The following is an 18362-nucleotide window of genomic DNA, read 5'->3' as shown; positions in this document are numbered from 1 at the left end:
TTTTTTTTCTCTCCAGTAAGATAAAGAGAGGTTACTATGAGGACAGAGACGGGGCCTGATGCGGAGGTGCCACCCCAACACAAGGGGTCCGCAGTCAGCATGCCAGAGTCAGCATCAGATGGCAAAATGACCAAACAGGTGGGAATACATACTCTTGCTTCACATGGTCAGCTATCCTGCTTTTGTGTTTCTGGGTCAATGATATGACACTCTGGTTTTGTGTGGATGTATATACATTTTTTGAAAAATAGACTCAGATGAGTTGACGAGTTGAATACAACTCTTCTATGATGGACATGTTAAAATAAATGTTGATATTTACAAAAAAATTTTTTATGGGTTTAAAGTCTAAGTTTAAATATGTCTACTTGGTGTAACTGTCCAGGGATGTAAACGTGTTATTAAAAGGCTGAAATCACTATGAATCGAAAACCAAAAAATGCTGTGGTAAATCCAACATGCAGTAAGTTATTTTGTTATCAAAGGAAAAAACAATATATATATATATATATATATATATATATATATATATATATATATATATATATATAAATCGAGAAATTATATCACAGAGAGGAACCCTTTATTTCTTTATGACCTTTCTGATTTACTGATTTTAAATACACCACTTAACACTTTTAGAGTCATTCAATCAAAACAGGTGTTTTGTTCTAAAACCTTTGATAACAGTTGTTATATTTTATATTAATAATGAATAATTTAATTAAGTATCATCCTATTACTGTTGACAGGAAAAAAAGTCTCAAGATGACCACAGAGACGCAGAAGACACTTCAGAAATAAATACGCCTGGCAAGAGCCCTAAATCTCATCAGAAAGCCTCCAAACGCTCTAAGACAGTTCCCTTTAAAGTGACTCTTCTGGACAGCTCTGATTATGAATATAACATTGAGGTAAGAGAAGAAATCTTTTATTCATGAGCGCATGACAATGCTGCATGTGAAACGCTAAGGCACAAGATCTCTCTTCAAATCAACTTTTTCAGATCAAGTCCATTATTTTCGTGTTCTATTGGCTGTGGAGGACACTGTCTTTTATTAAAAGGATCACAGTTGTCCTTGCTTGTCATATTGTCATGAAAATGTACCTTCTAGTTCTTGCATAGAATTTCAAGATTTTTAATTCAACAATTTGTGTGTGTCATCACTCAAAAATGTTCATGGAAGTCGGAGGTATGTAGATTCTATTATATTCTATTCTGCATAGTTTTGTAGTGTAAGAAGTGTGAGTAATACGTTAACACTTAAAAAAGCAAGTGTAGTATGACCCGGATGATGCACTTCAAAATGGAGTGTGGAATGTTTCACACTTCATGCACTCAGCTCTCGTGGCTTGAGGTACTGTACACGGCGTAAGGAGAGGAGTTACCTGGCTGCATTGCTAGTGTGAAAACAATTGTAAAAAATGGAGAAAGTTGCAACTAGTGAATCTTCTGTGAATATGGCACCTTTCAGGTGTGAGTTGAATGCTTTATCATCACTCAACGCTGTTTGAATATGTTAATTATTTGAGTTATAAGTGTTGAACTGAGTTTGGCTAACACGCTAAAGCTAGCAGAAACATATCGCATGCATTTGAAATGTCTCTTTCAACAGCTGTTAAACGGTGAATGCTTCCATGTAGTAAAGAAACAGTTAAGTGTTCCATTTGGGATGATACTCCACTTTGAAAATCCATACACTACATGGCTGAGTGTATAGTGTATATTGTAAGTGCATAGTGTATAGTGCATCATTTGGGACTGAGCTAAAGTAATGTATAAATGTCAGTGTATCTTAATATATAATATAAATAATTTTACATATATACTCCCTGAGAGATGTACAGATCTTTACTAATCATCAGAACACTGATCAAAATTGAAACTCTTAGAACCTTTATGAGGGAACCACTAGAGATGCTCAACACAATACAATAGCAGGACTCTTATTGTTCAGTAAATGATAGTGATGGTTGATGCTGCTTATTTTCATTTTGATCTGATTAATTGTCTCTAAAAGTACTTTTAAGGTCAAGATCACTGAAATCAATATCCAGTACCTCTATTAAATTAAAATGTGTATGATTTCTAAGGATAAAATCGCCATTGACCATTACTTTTAAAAGCCATTGCCATTAACAATTATAAACATAAAATCATGAAATATTATGAGATATCGGAAGTGTCAGTATTTCAAGACTGATCCACCTATCCCTAGAAAATGATAAATCAATTTTGTCCCTTTTTAAATGTAAATGTGTTTAGAAATTAAATGCAGATGGGACTAATAAGTACAGTTATATGCACACTTTGTGTAGCTGAATGTAATTATCATCACATCATAAGTATGCAATGAATGTGAAACACAAAAATTATAACAAAATAACAAAAAGTATGGTGTAACAAAGTTGTTTTTCACTCATTTACTGATTACAAAATCAAATTCTGTAAATCTGAAAGGATTCTCCTAAGTTGTTCATACATAAAAGGGTTTTATATGCCACTTTAAAGTGACAGGACAGTTCAATGAGTGCTCACATCAAGCGTATGTTTGGGAGATAAATGTTATGAAAATGCATCTGATATTTTGAACACTGAAAATAGTGAGACTTCTTTTCTCATGAGTAGCCATTATAGCTCTAGTGCATTGAGCTTTTATGCCACCCTTACACAAAACAGTGACTGTTGCACACTCTTTCATTTTAGATATAACAGCTTCAGCAGCCTGTCACCACCAACAGGGAAATATGTTCATTGTTCTTCGGTAACGCCGGTGAATAGATGCAAAAACATGGTACATTTTATACGTTGAAACTGTAGATTCCCTAGTCACGAAAAGTAGTTCAACTTCAATCAAGCTTAATTTGAAGAAGTGGTTAGCTACTGTACACCACAAGGAACAATATATAGAGGCAAAATGGTAGTCACAATTCACTACAATATAATGAAACATATAATAGAATTAAAGTGAGCAGTGACTAACGCTGTCACGCTGCCTACCATGTCCTTTTGTGTTCTTTGAAGAAATTCAAACAGGTTGGAACAATGGAAGGGTAATTAAATGATGACTAAGGGAACAATATCTTTTCAAATATAAGCCAATAAAAATCAGATGACACTGAAAGAACTAGCTTCTTTGAATCAGTATACTGATGCTAAACAGCCTAATCTCAGGTTAGCTCAACCTTGTTAATGCCCAGAGATACAAAAACCGAGACTTCCTCAAGGTCACAGTGGCAAGTTCCTCCCCTGTCCAGAAAAATACCCTGCCGTAAAATGTGGCAGACATTTGAAAATCTATTTTTACTGCATATTGCAAGCCATGTTCTATCAAGGGGAAAATAGAACAGCGGGATTGGTTTTTGTAAAATATGGTGCATGTGTGTGTGTGTGTGTGTGTGTGTAGGAGGGCTTATGTGGGTATTTTAACCTCTTTAAATCTAATTTGCTTCACAGTATTTGTGCCAGTTTGCCCACACATTGGAAATATGGTTGTTAAATAGACATTAATTGTGAAAAAAGCTCTAATTTTGCATCTTCCATATATGTTAATGTATTACAACTAGGGGTGGGCAACTTAGTCCAGACTGTAGTCACAATATATTTGTGATGATTTTGCTGCGATTAATACAATGATTTTAAGGGTCTTTTTAGGGGGGCATCAAATAAAGACAGCATCATTAGACTAGTTTTGCGATCCTTTGTCTCGTGGCTCACTAGTATAAGAGTGTTAAGAATAGTAGCTGTGTCTCGTTTCAAAGGCTGCAGTATACTGAGCATCCTCCTTTAAACAATCCTCATTTAAACGAGACGGCCTTCGTAGGAAAAATGGAAATGAAACGTAACATGGTTGCTATGACAGCACGGCACTCTTTAACAAGCACGAGCGCTTTGAGTGAGAAGGGAACAAAGTACCTTTAGAAGGGAATGTATGAGGTACATTTTAGGAGAGTTATAATGATGTACAGAGAAAACAAAATAGATTTTAGTCTAATAATTTATTTTAAATATATATTAATATAATTATACATATTATATACTCTGCACCCATCTACTGAGGTATTTCAACTTGGGAATTATATTTATATATATATAACTTAGTTATATATATATAAATATAATTCCCAAGTTGAAATACCTCAGTAGAGGTATATATATATATATATATATATATATATGTATATATATGTGTCATGTACATATATATACATATATATATATAGTACTGCACTATATACTGTATATATATATATATATATATATATAATAAATAAAAAATATTCACTATTAATATTATCTAAGGTTTATGGAAATAGAACATATATTATCTTTACTATAACAAGTATGTGGGTAATTCATACAGTAAATTAAAGTGTATTATTAAAAACTACTCTTACAGCAGTTACATACTGTCACGAACCCCGCTCCCTCGCTCCGCCCCCTCGAGCTTCCTCGCTCGTTTTGCTACCTCGGGCTTCCACGCCCGTTTTGCTCGCTCGAGCTTGCATGCTCGTTTTTGCTCCTACGAGCTCACATGCTCGTACACTATCTCCCCCCTCGGGCTCACATGCCCGCTCCCAATCGCCAGAACATTATGTACACCTGCACTCGTCTCAATCTCCACATCAGTTTCACCTGTACTCGTCTCATCACCTTTCATTGTTTACACCTGCACTTTCGTCTCACTCCCGTTGGTTATTGTATTTAGTTTCCCGTGTCTTTGCCCCCCGCTAGTCTCGTCTAGTTCTGAACTCCTCTAGTTTACCCCTTAGCTTGCCAGCTCTTGTGTTCCCCTAGCTCCCCTGTTTAGTGTTTCTCGTTCTGCTGAATCTGATTACCCCGGCTTTGACCCTACGCTTTCCTCGACCTCTCTCTTTGGATTTGCCCCGTTTATACTTTGATTCCCCGGCTTTAGACCCTACGCTCCCCTCGACAACTCTTCTCTGGATTTGCCCTGTTTGTACTTTTGCCTGCACTGCTATTAAATAAAAGCAGTTTCCTCCGACATTGTGACTGTCTCATCTTGTGTGTGTGTGTGCGGGTGACACATACATTTCTTAGAATTGTATTCCATTCTAATTCTACTTCTGTAAATTCAAATTTAATTTTGAATTCTGTTTGCTACCTCTATTCATATTCAATTCAAATTCAGTAATTGAATTCAAATTGAAATAGCATTCATAATTTAATTGTGAATGTCAAAATCTCTGCTGGAAGTCATGTTTTCTGCTGTTTGATTTATTCTCAATTGTTACAATCATATGACACTCCAAGTATCTGATGTTGAAGCTAGTAGCTTTTAAATTATTTATTTGAAAGAATCAATAGAACAATACAAGTATAGACATGAAACTGTTCATCTGGTTGAGGTTGATATGGGTTTTTGAAAACAATTAGTAATATGTAATGCAATTACTTTTCAGACAGATTAATTAGTACAGTAATATAAATACACTGTGGAAGATGTAATTAGTAGTTAGGAATGAATAACTTTTTAGAGTAACTTACCCAACACTGATTATGATACATTAAACATCTGCATTTACAACAAAGCTCTCATCTCCTCAGTCCTAATGAGGTAAAAGGAGGAGAACAAGCATCCAAGAGGAGCACACTCCATCTGTTGCTGTGGCAACAGCTGCCTTGCCGTTGCTAGGGAAACGGTTGCCTGGAAAGAAGTGGCAGTGTCATCAGCAGCAGCTGTGGCTGTTAGAGACACAGTGGAGTGACAGACCATGCTATGTTATCATTCTTTCCTGCGGGGTTCTGTATTCAGAGACAGCTCCGATTAAATCTGCTGAACGATCTCAAACTTTCGGTCATTCTATAAGGAAGAATATATTTATTTCTCAGAGATGATATAAGAATGTTAGAATACACATTATAGGGGAGACCACAACTATTTGACACTTTTTTACTTATGTGAATGTTTCACGTTGGCCTTTTTATGAGAATACGCTCCAAAAGTGAGATATGTTGTCACACTTTATGGGGTAAATTTTCACAGTGTTTTCACCAACAAATATCACAATTAAGATTAGCTTTATTGCCCAGTATGATTATACATACAAAGAATTTGTCTTGGTGACAGAAGATTTCAGTGCACAAAAAATGCAGTAATAAGACAGAGATAATAAATACAAATAAACTAAATAAAAAGCGAATAGAAAATATAAGTATATATACAAATACACAATAAGGCAAAAATAAATAAATAAATACAATACAATATATATATATACACACACTGGTGGCCAAAAGTTTGGAATAATATACAGATTTTGCTCTTATGGAAAGAAATTGGTGGCATTCAGCTGATCTCAGTGTATAGTCAGGATATGATTAACGTGAAAAAATCTGAACTTCTAAAAACTACTTCAGTGTTCTCATCAAAAAATCATCCACGTGTGTCACAAATACACCACACTCCCCAGTCATCCAATCACAGCGCTCAAACTCAGTACTAATCACCCGGACCTGCAGCCAATTCAAGCTATCAATCAGCACCACTATAAGAAGCACACACAAACACTCACTCTTTGTTTGGTCACCACCGTGTTCACAGACTCTAACCTCTGTTCCACCGATCTTCCGTCGATTACCTACCTGTGCTTTTAGTGATCTCCAGCGGAATACTAACCCTTTCTCCAGCATTCTCCTGTGGATTACACACCCATTCTCCAGCAATATCCTGTGAAATACTACACTCTGCCCCATCAATCTCCTGTGGATTACACCCATTCTCCAATGATCTCCTGTGGTATACTTTCCCGTTCTCCATCCTCCTGTAGGTTAATTACCATAGCTCCAGTGTTCACCATGTGATACACTCACCTGTGGATTCGCCTTCAAGTGAACACCTCCCTTGACATCAGCTCGCATCTGTGTATCTGGCTTAGTTTTACCATTCACCCTCCATCTCCACTAAGAACAGTTACTTCACCAGTCTGCCTTCACTTGTGCACAATTTGTAAATAAACACCCTTGCTTGGGTTCAAAACTGCATCTTGTGGCTGCGGTTGAATAACGTTGTGCAGCAATGACATCTTTGCAGATCCTTGGCATTCTACCTGTCAGTTTGTCCACATACTACTGTAGCACTTGCCATAGGTGTGGCACTTCTCACGCACCTTTCAGTCTAGCTGATCCCACAAACGCTGGGGAAAAATGGGTTAAGATCCATAACACCACTTATTTGTTGTCCAGTGTCTATCTTTGCCCACTGTAACCTTTTTATTTCTGCTCCTGATTGTTCTGGTGGTCAGTGCTCCTTAGCGCCATCCAGAAGGCAACAGTTCAAAAAGGTAGTGAGCTGGGTGAGTGGGGTCCAGAATTATTTTTCCAGCCCTTTCCTCACTCTGGAAATGTACAGCTCTTGAAGGAAGGGCAGGAGGCAACCAATAGTCCTCTCAGCAGTCCGAACTGTCCTCTGTAGTTTTCTGATGACCGATTTCATAGCTGCACCAAACCAGACAGTTACTGAAGTGCAGGGGACAGACTCAATTACTGCTGAGTAGAACTGTATCAGCTGCACCTGTGGCAGGTTGAACTTCCTCAGTTGGCAAAGGAAGTACAACCTCTGCTGGGCCTTTTTCACAATGGAGTCAATGTGGGTCTCCCACTTCAGGTCCTGTGAGATGGTAGTGCCCAGGAACCTGAATGACTCCATTGCTACCACAGTGCTGTTTAGAATGGTGAGTGGGGTCAATGTCTGGGTGTTCCTCCTAATGTCCACAATCATTTCCACTCTTTTGATGGTGTTCAGCTCCAGGTTGTTTTGACTGCATCAGTGAGCCAACCTCCCTTCTGTATAAAGACTCTTGTTATCTTGTATGAGGCCCATGACAGTAGTGCCATCTGCAAATTTCAGAAGCTTGACAGAGGGGTCCTTGGCAGTGCAGTCATTGGTATACAGGGAGAAGAGTAGTGGGGAGAGCACACATCCCTGGGGCACCAGCGCTGATTGTACATTGGATGTGCTGGAAGTGAATTTCCCCTGTCTCACTGGCTGCTTCCTGTCCGTCAGAAATCTGGTGATCCACTGACAGATATATGTGGGAACAGAGAGTTAGTGTAATTAAGTCTGGAGAATAGCTGGGATGATGGTTTTGAAAGTCAAAGTCAATCAATAGGATCTTTGCATATGTCCATGGTCTGTCCAGATATTGCCGTATATGATGCAATCCCATATTGACAGCATCATCCACAGACCTGTTTGCTTGATAAGCAAATTGCAGGGGATCTAGAAAGGAACCAGTGATGTCCTTCAGGTGGGCCAATGCCAATCTCTCAAATTATTTCATGACCACAGATGTCAGAGCGACAGGTCTGTAGTCATTAATTCCTGTGATTTCGTGTTTCTTTGGGACAGGAATGATGGAGCATTTGAAGCAGCATGAAACTTCACACTGCTCCAGTGATATATTCTTTTATTATTTATTTTATTCCCTTTTCTCCCTATTTGGAATGCCCAATTCTCACTACTTAGTTCGACCTCATGGTGGCACGGTTACTCACCTCAATCCTGGTGGCGGGGGACAAGTCTCAGTTGCATCTTATCACGTGGCTCATTGTGCATGACACTGCGGAGACTCTGCATGTGGAGGCTCATGCTACCCACCACGATCCATGCACAACTTACCACATGCCCCATTGAGAACGAGAATCACTAATCATGACCAGGAGGAGGTTACCTCATTTGACTCTACCCTACCTAGCAACCAGGCCAATTTGGTTGCTTAGGAGACCTGGCTGGAGTCACACAGAACACCCTGGATTCGAACTTGTGTCTCCAGGGATGGTAGTCAGCATCAATACACGCTGAGGTAACAAGGCCCCCATGCTCCAGTGATCTAGTGAAGATACGTGTGAAGATGGGTGCCAGCTGGTTAGCCCAGGATTTTAAACAAGTGTGTGAAATACTGTGTGGTCCCTGCGCTTTCCTTGTCTTTTTTTCCCAGAAGTCATAGCACACCTTGTCTTCACAGATCTTAAGTGCATGTCTTCGCAGAAGGGGGAGGTGGGGGGTGCAGGAGGTGTTGATGTTTGTGAAGGTCAGAGCTGGTGTGGGTTGTGAGACTGGGCCTTTCAAATCTACTGTAAAACACATTCAAGTCTTCAGCCAGTTGTTGATTCCCTACAGTGTTGGGGGATGGTGTCTTGAAGTTAGTCAATTATTTTAGGCCACTACACACTGATGCAGCATCAAGTCAAGTCATATTTATTTGTATAGCGCCTTTCACAATACACATCGTTTCAAAGCAGCTTTACAGAAGATCAGACATTAACAGAAGGTAAAACCATAATATCTATTATGTCTTCGAGTCATCATTGTGTAGTTTGATGAAATACGATTGTGATTTGTGTTTAAAATGAGTAATTCAATTATAATTGTATTTATAACCCCAGTGAGCAAGCCAAAGGTGACTGTGGCAAGGAACACTAAACTCCATAAGATGTTGGTTAATGGAGAAAAATAACCTTGGGAGAAACCAGACTCATTGTGTGGGTCAGTTCCCCTCTAGCTAACATCATGAATTTAATGCCAATATTACTTGTGCATAGTGCAAGTCATGGTTTAAAATTATTAAACTAACTATGTGTTAAGGGTCATTGTTTAAACAAAGATTTTGTATGAACCTTAAGATTAATGACTAATGTCTTTGATGTCCATTCTGGATTAACTGCAGAAGTTCTTATAGATGCAATTGTTCTTGTTAAGGGTTTTGTTGGCAATAGAGTAGTAGTCCATCATTAGACCAACGTGATGTAGGCAGAGATCAGTTAGGTGCATCGCAGTTCAACCTGGCCGGTAGGTCCAAGGTTCAGGCAATGGCATATGAAGTATCCCATGTCTTATTGTTGGAGTTGCCATCAGTTCATCCTATGAAGTCCATTGTAATAGACTGAAGTGATGTTTGGCTGGCACCGGCTGCTAATAGTCATCAATCATCACACAGCGATACATAGCAGTGTAGTCCAACACAAAACAGGAATGGAGCATTTCCAGCCGGTTTTGGTGACCTCAGGATAGGAGTCCCAAGGTTGAGACAGGGAAACAAATAAAATAATATTAGCAAAGATGTCATTAAATTTATTGCAGTTATAGATCATGATCACTATTTCTGGTTCTGGCAGACCTAACTAAAGCAGCCTAATTTTATTTGTGATTTGATGGATAAATTATGTGTATGCCTAGCTAAATATTCTTTTGTCTAGGCTTAAACTGAGTGAGTGTGTCTGCATCTCGAACAGTGTTAGGGAGACAATTCCATTGTTTAGGAGCCAAATATGAAGAAGATCTACCTCCTTTTGTGGATTTTGATATTCTAGGAACAATTAAGAGGTGATCGTAATGAAAGTGATAGAATATAGCATGGTAGAAGGTCACTTAAGTACTGCATAGCTAAACATTTCAAAGCTCTGTATGTAGTTAACAGAATTGTAAAATTAATACAAAATTTAACAGGTGCTGAATTTTGAACCAATTAAAGTTTATTTATTGAAGTTGTTGGACATTCCCAGTAATGCATTACAATAATCTAGTCTTGCTGTCATGAACGCATTAATTCATTTTTCGGCATCAGCAATTTAGTATTATTTCTGAGGTGGAAGAATGCTGTTCTACAAACATTGGTAATTTGATTTTCAAAGGACAGATTGGTATCAAATATAACAAAAGTTCTTTGCTTGTTGAATATGATGTAACAGTACATCCATCAAGAGTCAAATTATATTTTAGCTGCTTATTTTTAGTGGTTTTTGGTCCAATAATTAGTACCTCTCTTTTGTCGGAATTGAGTAGAAGGACATTTCTGGCCATCCAATCTTATATTTCATTGATACATTCTGCTAATTTGAAGAATTGTGAAATCTCATCAGGTTTAGAAGAAATATAAAGTTGGGTATCGTCGGCATAACAGTGGAATCCCACGATTTCTGATAATATTTCACAGGGGAATACAATGAGAAAAGAGAGGCCCTAAAACTGATCCCTGTGGCACAACATTCTTGTAAATGAGGAAAATGCCTCATTTACATATACAAAGTGGTAATGGTCTGTTAATGCAACTCCACAAATACCAACATAATTCTCTAGCCTATTTAAGAGAATGTCGGGATCTTTCATGTTGAATGCAGCACTAAGATCTAAAAGCACTAAAAGAGAAATGCAGCCACGATCAGATGATAAAAGCAAGTCATTTGTATCTCTAAAAAGTGTAGTCTCTGTACTGTGATGAGACCTAAATCCTGACTGAAATTGTTCATATATACTATTTCTCTGTAGAAATGAAAATATTTTGGAGGATACTACCTTTTCTAGTATTTTCAACATAAATGGGAGATTTGTTATCAGTCTATAATTAGCCAGTTCTCCAAGATTAAGTTGTGGCTTCTTAATAAGCAGTTTGATAACTGCCGTTTTAAAGTTTCTTGGTACATGTCCTATAGATAGCGAGAAGTTGATAATATTAAGAAGAGGTTCTGAGATTACAGGGAATACCTCTTTTAAGAGATCGGTTGGTATTGGATCTAACAAACATGTTGTGGCTTTTGATGTTTCGATAAGTTTTGTTTGCTTTTCCTGACCTATGACAGCGAATGATTGAAGTTGCAAGTGAGGAAAATTATGAGACACTGTTTTCTGAGGTGCTATGACAGATTTTATTTCTGATTATTTCAATTTTAACAGTAAAGAAATCGTTTGGTTACGTATGTAACCTCCGTTCCCCGAGGGAGGGAAAGACATGTTGTGTCGGAGAAGCGACACTAGGGGTCTCTCTTGAGCGCTGATATCCACCTCTGATCTATGAAAAAAGGCCAATGAGAGTTGGCAGCCGGTATTGCATGTCCGCCCCGGACATCACGGGTATTTAAGTGGCGCAAATCACGGGAGTTCATTCAGGATTTTTCTGAGGAGCGGAAATGGTCCGGCCACAACAGTGGCTCGGTTCAGCGACATGGCGGAGGAAAGACACAGCGTGTCGTTCCCTCCCTTGGGGAACAGAGGTTACATACGTAACCAAGCGTTCCCCTTCTGTCGCTCTCTCCATGTTGTGTCGGAGAAGCGACACTAGGGGACCCATTCAATCTTGCCATGCGCTGAACGTGTACGTGAACCGCCCGATACAGAGGCGGGCAGGGATTTCATCCAGTGCCTCGCATCGTCCGTACCTGGCTGCACGTACCCTTCCCCAATGCCCCATAAGAACATCGGAATCCTTCTAGTTACCCTGGGAGGGAACAAGGCGATGTTTGCCAACATGGGAGCGGGCCAGCCTGGCTGGGCCTCTTTCTCTCTATGTTTCTCGCATAGAGCAATCACGGCCGGGGCCCTTACGCATATAGGGAAGGGGTCTTATCCAGACCCTCGCGGAGACCACACTTGCCCTTTTTCTTGGGGAGGAAAAGTGGTAGACATGTCACACGGCCGTCTTAGGGCTCGTGTGGAAAGTATGGTGCAGTGGTAGATCCAGCCTCGAAGGGGGAGTTGCTACAGCACGGCGACCGGGCAGCTGTAACTGCCTAAGGGAGACACAGGGGTCGCTTCGTAAGGGGACAGAACAGGTGGAATTACACACAGGGGAGTCCGAGCAGGAGGCCTTACCTGTGGAGCACCTATACCAGTACAGGGTAGCCATCAGGGTACCCGCAGTGGCTGGGTCGGTGGGTTCCTCTGCTGAACCGTGGACCTGGAGGGCTGGGGAGGAATCGACCAGGGTCCCGACTTCGGAGTGGAGCGCCCTGGGAAGAAGAGCACTACTTTACCTTGACATCAGGAAAAGGGGCTGAGCGCAAGCGATCCACCTGGCCGGTCGGTCTACGTGTTACTGAGTTCTACGGGCTCGGACCTGAGAAACACGAGGCGCTAACCGACTCAACACGGAGGTTGTAGAACCTCGCTGAAGGTGTTGGGTGTTGCCCAACCCGCGGCTCTACAGATGTCTGCTAGGGAGGTGCCCTTGGCCAGTGCCCATGAGGGCCTAACACCCCTTGTTGAGTGAGCTCGGACCAGCAAGCGGTAGGGGCACGGCCTGGGTGTGATAAGCCAGTGTGATGGCATCGACAACCCAGTGGGCGAGCCTCTGTTTGGAGACGGCATTCCCTTTCTGCCGTCCCCCAAAGCAGACAAAGAGCTGCTCAGAGCATCTGGTGCTCTGTGTGCGGTCCAGGTAAATGCGCAGGGGCGCACTGGACACAGCAGCGAAAGGGCTGGGTCTGCCTCCTCCGGGGCAGCGCTTGCAGGTTCACTACCTGATCTCGGAAGGGTGTGGTAGGAACCTTGGGCACATAGCCCGATCACGGTCTTAGGATCACAGGCGTATCTGCCGGACCGAACTCCAGGCAAGTGTTGCTGACAGAGAAGGCTTGCAGGTCCCGACCCTCTTGATAGAGGCGGCGCGATCAGCAGGGCCGTCTTAAGAGAGGGCCCTGAGTCCAATTGATTCAAGCGGCTCGAAGGGAGGTCTCTGGAGTCCTGCCAAGACTACCGAGAGATCCCAGGAGGGAACTAGGCCTGGCCGGGAGGCATTCAACCTCTGGAGCCTCTCAGGAACCTGAGGATCAAGTCGTGCTTACCCAAAGACTTGCCGTCTACAGGATCGTGGTGGGCGGCAATGGCGGCAACATACACCTTGAGGGTGGGCGGGGACAGCCTCCTGTCCAGCCTCTCCTGTAGGAACAGGAGCACTGAGTTGATCGCGCATCTCTGCGGGTCTTCAGTTCGGGAAGAACACCAATCTGCGAACAAGCGCCACTTTAGGGCGTAAAGGTGCCTGGTAGAGGGGCTCTGGCTTGGTTGATTGTATTCATAGCGGTCGCCGGTAAGCCGGCTAGCTCTTCCGCATCCCGTCCAGGGACCAGGCGTGGAGGTTCCAGAGGTCTGGGCGCGGTGCCAGAGTGTGCCCGTCCCTGAGAGAGGAGGTCCTTTCTCAGGAGAATTCGCCAGGGAGGAGCTGTCGCGAGAAGCCTGAGTTCCGAGAACCAAGTCCGAGTGGGCCAGTAGGGGGCCACTAGCGTGACTTGCTCCTCGTCCTCCCTGACCTTGCACAGCACCAGTGCAAGAAGGCTCACTGGGGAAATGCGTGCTTGCGCGGCCCGAGGGGCCAGCTGTGTGCCAGCAGCGTCTGTCCCGAGGGAGCCTCTGTTAGGGCGTACCAGAGCGGGCAGTGGGAGGTTTCCTGGGAGGCAAACAGGTCTACCTGGGCCTTGCCAAACCGTTCCCAAATCAGCTGGACCGACTGGGGTGAAGCCTCCACTCCCCGCCGGGCAGGCGTTGTCGTGATAGCGCGTCCGCTACGACGTTGAGCTTGCGGGGATGTGAGTGGCACACAGCGACTTGAGTCACTGCTGGCTCCATAGGAGGAGGCGGCGGGCGAGTTGTGACATGTGGCGGGAGCGTATGCCGCCTTGGCGATTATATGCGCCACCACCGTGGTGCTGTCCGATCTCACGAGGACATGTTTGTCCCGAACTAGCGGGAGGAACTTCCTGAGAGCAAGAAGGACGGTCAGCAACTCCAGGCAATTGATGTGCCAGCAGCGGGGCCCTTTCAGCGGCCGCTGCTGCCGCTCTGGCACCCACCGGACGGGGCGTCGGTTGTGACCAGAATGCGTCGGGACACCTGCTGCAGGGGCACTCCTGCCCGTAAAAAGCAGAGGTCTGTCCAGGGTCGGAGTGTTTTGAGGCAGGCGGGGGTGATCCTTACCCGATGCGTGCCGTGGTGCCATGCTTGTCTCGGGACTCGAGTCTGGAGCCAGTGCTGGAGTGGTCTCATATGCATCAACCCCAGCGGCGACCGCCTGAGGAGGGCGCCATATGCCCCAGGAGCCTCTGGAAAAGTTTTAGAGGGACCACTGTGCCTGGCTTGAAGAAAGCGAGGCAGTCCAGCACCGACTGAGCATGCTCGCTCGTGAGGCGTGCTGTCATTGAGACTGAGTCTAACTCCAACCCGAGAAAGAGATGCTCTGAACGGAGTGAGCTTGCTCTTTTCCCAGTTGACCTGAAGCCCCAAGCGGCTGAGGTGCTGGAGCACCTGGTCTCTGTGTGTGCATAGTAACTCTCGAGAGTGTGCTAGGATGAGCCAGTCGTCGAGGTAGTTGAGAATGCGGATGCCGGCTACTCGTGCGGGGCAAGGGCGCCTCTGCGACCTTCGTGAAGAGCGAGGGACAGAGACAGGCGAAGGGGAGGACTTTGTACTGAAACACCTGGCCGTCGAGCGCGAACCGTAAGAAGGGTCGGTGTCGTGGCAGAATTGAGGCGTGGAAGTCTGGCGTCCTTCAGGTCTACGCTGCGAACCAATCTAGATGCTGAACGCCAGCCAGAATATTTCTCTGCGTGAGCATCTTGAGCGGGAGTTTTAACAAGGCCCGATTGAAAACTTCGCAGGTCCAGGATTGGTCAGTAAGCCGCCGCCTTTCTTGGGTACAATGAAGTAAGGGCTGTAGAAACCCTTCCTCATTTCGGTTGGAGGGGCGGGCTCTACAGCGCCCTTGGCTAAGAGGGTCGCGATTTCCGTGCGCAGGGAACTGGCATGCTCGCCGTGTACTGCAGAAAGCGGATGCCCCTGAAGGGGGTGGGAGCGGGCAAACTGAATTGCGTAACCGAGTCGAATGGTCTGGTGCAGCCAGCGTGATGCGTTAGAGGCGAAAGCCACGCTTCCCAGCTCTGCGCTAGGGGCACCAAAGGGGCCAGTATTTTGGACGTACCGGCGGGGCCTCGCAGTGGCGGAACAGGTAATGCAGCGTCGGGTAGCTTCGTTGCGGCCTGAGGCTGAGGTGCTGAGAATAGACTCAAAGCACTTACCTTGCTCAGCGCCCGGCAGGCGGGTTACGTGACTGGAGGAGGTCTGATGTGGCGTCCTCTGGACTCGTCTGAACCGGCGGCGAGGACAGTCGTGGGCAGGCGGAAGGCGGGATCGCCGCGTCCGGTGTACCGGGACTGTCGTAATCTGAAAGCACATTGCCGTGAGAACGGCATTTGCGGGCCAGGTGACCAGAGGCAAAGGAAATAGCTCTTTTATTGAGAATGTGGGTACCACAGCCCCGTCAGGGGTGTGGCAAATGAAAAAACAAAGGATTCTCCACCGGCCCTCCACCGGGGGCGGAGCCGGTCTTACCACCTCGGAGCTAGCGTCTTGGCTCTGGGTCGACTGTCTCAGGAGCGGCTTGGGAGCCTTCTGGGTCCTAGAGGAGGTTCAGTGAGACAGGGCGTCTCGCCGCCTGCGGGTGCTTCGGCACTGGGGCTGAGAGCTGGGCCGGGTTGGGGCGGAGCAGGAGCTGGTTTCTTCGCCGCAGGAGGATGCCCTCGGTGAGCAGGCGGGGCAGGGCCCGTGGCGGCAGGTGTCTTGGCGGGGCATGATGTGAGAGATGGCCTCCGTCTGCTTCTTCACCGAGGAGAACTGTTGGGCGAAGTCCTCGGCGGTGTCGCCGAAAAGGCCAATCTGGGAGACAGGTGCGTCCAGGAAGCGGTTCTTGTCAGCCTCACGCATCTCGACCAGATTGAGCCAGAGATGGCGTTCCTGGACCACTAGGGTGGCCATCGCCTGTCCGAGTGCCTCGCTGTGCGCCTTAGCTCTCAGGCGGTCGGTCATGGCGCAGTTCCTGCAGCACATCAGGATCAGGTCCACCCCGTGCATGCTTCTGAGTGCTTTGGCCTGGTGGACTTGCAGGAGGGCCATCGCATGCAGAGGTGGAGGCAGCGCGTCCAGCCGCACTGTAGGCCTTCAGCGTTGGCGAGGATGTTGTCCTACAGGGCTTGGATGGGAGATGCGGGCAGCCACGCCAGGAGGTAGGACTACGGGGCATAGATGGTGCGCAACTGCCCTATCGACCTGGGGAATCGCCCGTATCCGTGGCGCTCTCACGCCGTCGAGGGTGGTGAGAGTGGAGCGGGTGGCACCTAGACAAGCGGAGGCGGGGCTCTCCACGTAGGCGTCAGCTCGTCATGCACCTCCGGGAAAAGCGGGACCGGGGGATCGCGAGGCAGCGAGCGGCGCTGTCCCCAGGAACCAGTCATCCAACCGTGAAGGCTGTGGGGAGGATGGAGGGTTCCAATCCAACCCCACGCTTACGGCGGCCTGGGAAAGCATGTCAGACATCTGAGCGTCGGCCTCAGCCTGGGCCTGCTGGCCCGAAGGCGGCAGTTCAGGGGAGTCCTCGGCATCAGACATCACACTCTCCGATGCAGCGGCAAGCTCATCTGCTTCGGGCTCGGGAGGATAGACAGCCAGGCCGTGAGGCGAGCCGCTAACGCCGCGAGCATGGACGGGGACCAGCGAGCGTGTCGGGGGAATGGGAGGTTCGCGGGGGGCTACCCGGCACCCGCTGCCGCCCCCAAATCGCCCCCAGCGCCAACCGCATCGTCCTCAATCCCGTGGGAAGAAGGAACAATGCGGGGTGCAGCTGGGGTGGCTTGCTTTCTGTTGAAAGCAAGCCGCGACTGCAACGTGGTCATGGTCATGTTCTCGCAGTGAGAACATGAACCATCCACAAACGCCGCCTCGGTGTGATCACGGCCCAAACACACGAGACAGCGCCTGTGGCAGTCTGAAGCGGAGAGGCTTCTACCGCATTCAGGAACGACACAGGGGCGGAAGGGCATCTTGAAAAAGACGCGTCCTTAAAAGGACGTTCAACGCCGCTGTGTTTGCTCTTTTAGAGGAATTTACTCTTTTAAAGGAAATTGCTCTTTTAATACACAGTGCGTGGGTGTGTGTCTGCGCTGTCGAAGCGCTCAGGGGCAACAATGCACGCCGTGCAAAGTAGGAGAAAGCCGCTGTTGTGCGCCGTCAAATCCAACAGCAAACAGATCGTCAGAGATACAGGAGTTCAGGGTGTGTATTCTCGCAGCAGACTGCAAACAGACCATCGGCTCCAAAAAAATTTTCTGAATGAACTCCCGTATTTGCGCCGCTTAAATACCCGTATGTCCGGGGGCGGGACATGCAAATACCGGCTGCCAACTCTCATTGGCCTTTTTTCATAGATCAGAGGTGGATATCGGCGCTCAAGAGAGACCCCTAGTGTCGCTTCTCCGACACAACGTGGAGAGAGCGACAGAAGGGGAATCATGAAGTCAATATTCTTGTGCAGCGACGGAATATCTGGTTCTGTTGAAGCTTTATTCCTAACAAATTTAACCACAGTACTGAATAAACACCTAGGATTGTTGGGGTTATTTTCCATGAGTTTGCTAAAATATGCTGACCTGGCAGCTTTTAGTGCCTGTCTATAGCTAAAGACACTATTCCATGCACCGTGAAATACCTCTAATTTTGTATTCTTCCATTTGCACTCCATTTTCAGAGCTGCTCTCTTGAAAACAAGAGTGGGATCATTGTACCATGGTGCAGGGCTTTTTT

At 45.5% G+C, this 18362-nt stretch overlaps 1 protein-coding gene across 4 annotated transcripts in view; it reads left to right on the top strand.

Moving 5' to 3' along the window:
- The window catches only part of LOC127632407 (protein 4.1-like), a 148265-nt gene that overhangs the window by 71662 nt on the left and 58241 nt on the right, over window positions 1-18362 (top strand). For all 4 annotated transcript variants that reach the window (XM_052110979.1, XM_052110981.1, XM_052110980.1 and 1 more), the window contains exons 2-3: window positions 17-138; window positions 753-914. In XM_052110979.1, coding sequence (XP_051966939.1) covers window positions 37-138; window positions 753-914 — 264 coding nt within the window. In that variant the 5' untranslated portion in view covers window positions 17-36. The remainder of the gene's footprint in view (window positions 1-16; window positions 139-752; window positions 915-18362) is intronic.

Source organism: Xyrauchen texanus, chromosome 39, assembly GCF_025860055.1.
Source record: "Xyrauchen texanus isolate HMW12.3.18 chromosome 39, RBS_HiC_50CHRs, whole genome shotgun sequence".
In the NCBI taxonomy this organism is placed as follows: Eukaryota; Metazoa; Chordata; class Actinopteri; order Cypriniformes; family Catostomidae; genus Xyrauchen; species Xyrauchen texanus.
The sequence above is the reverse complement of the archived record's forward strand: the minus strand, read 5'-3'. Positions and strand labels throughout refer to the sequence as shown.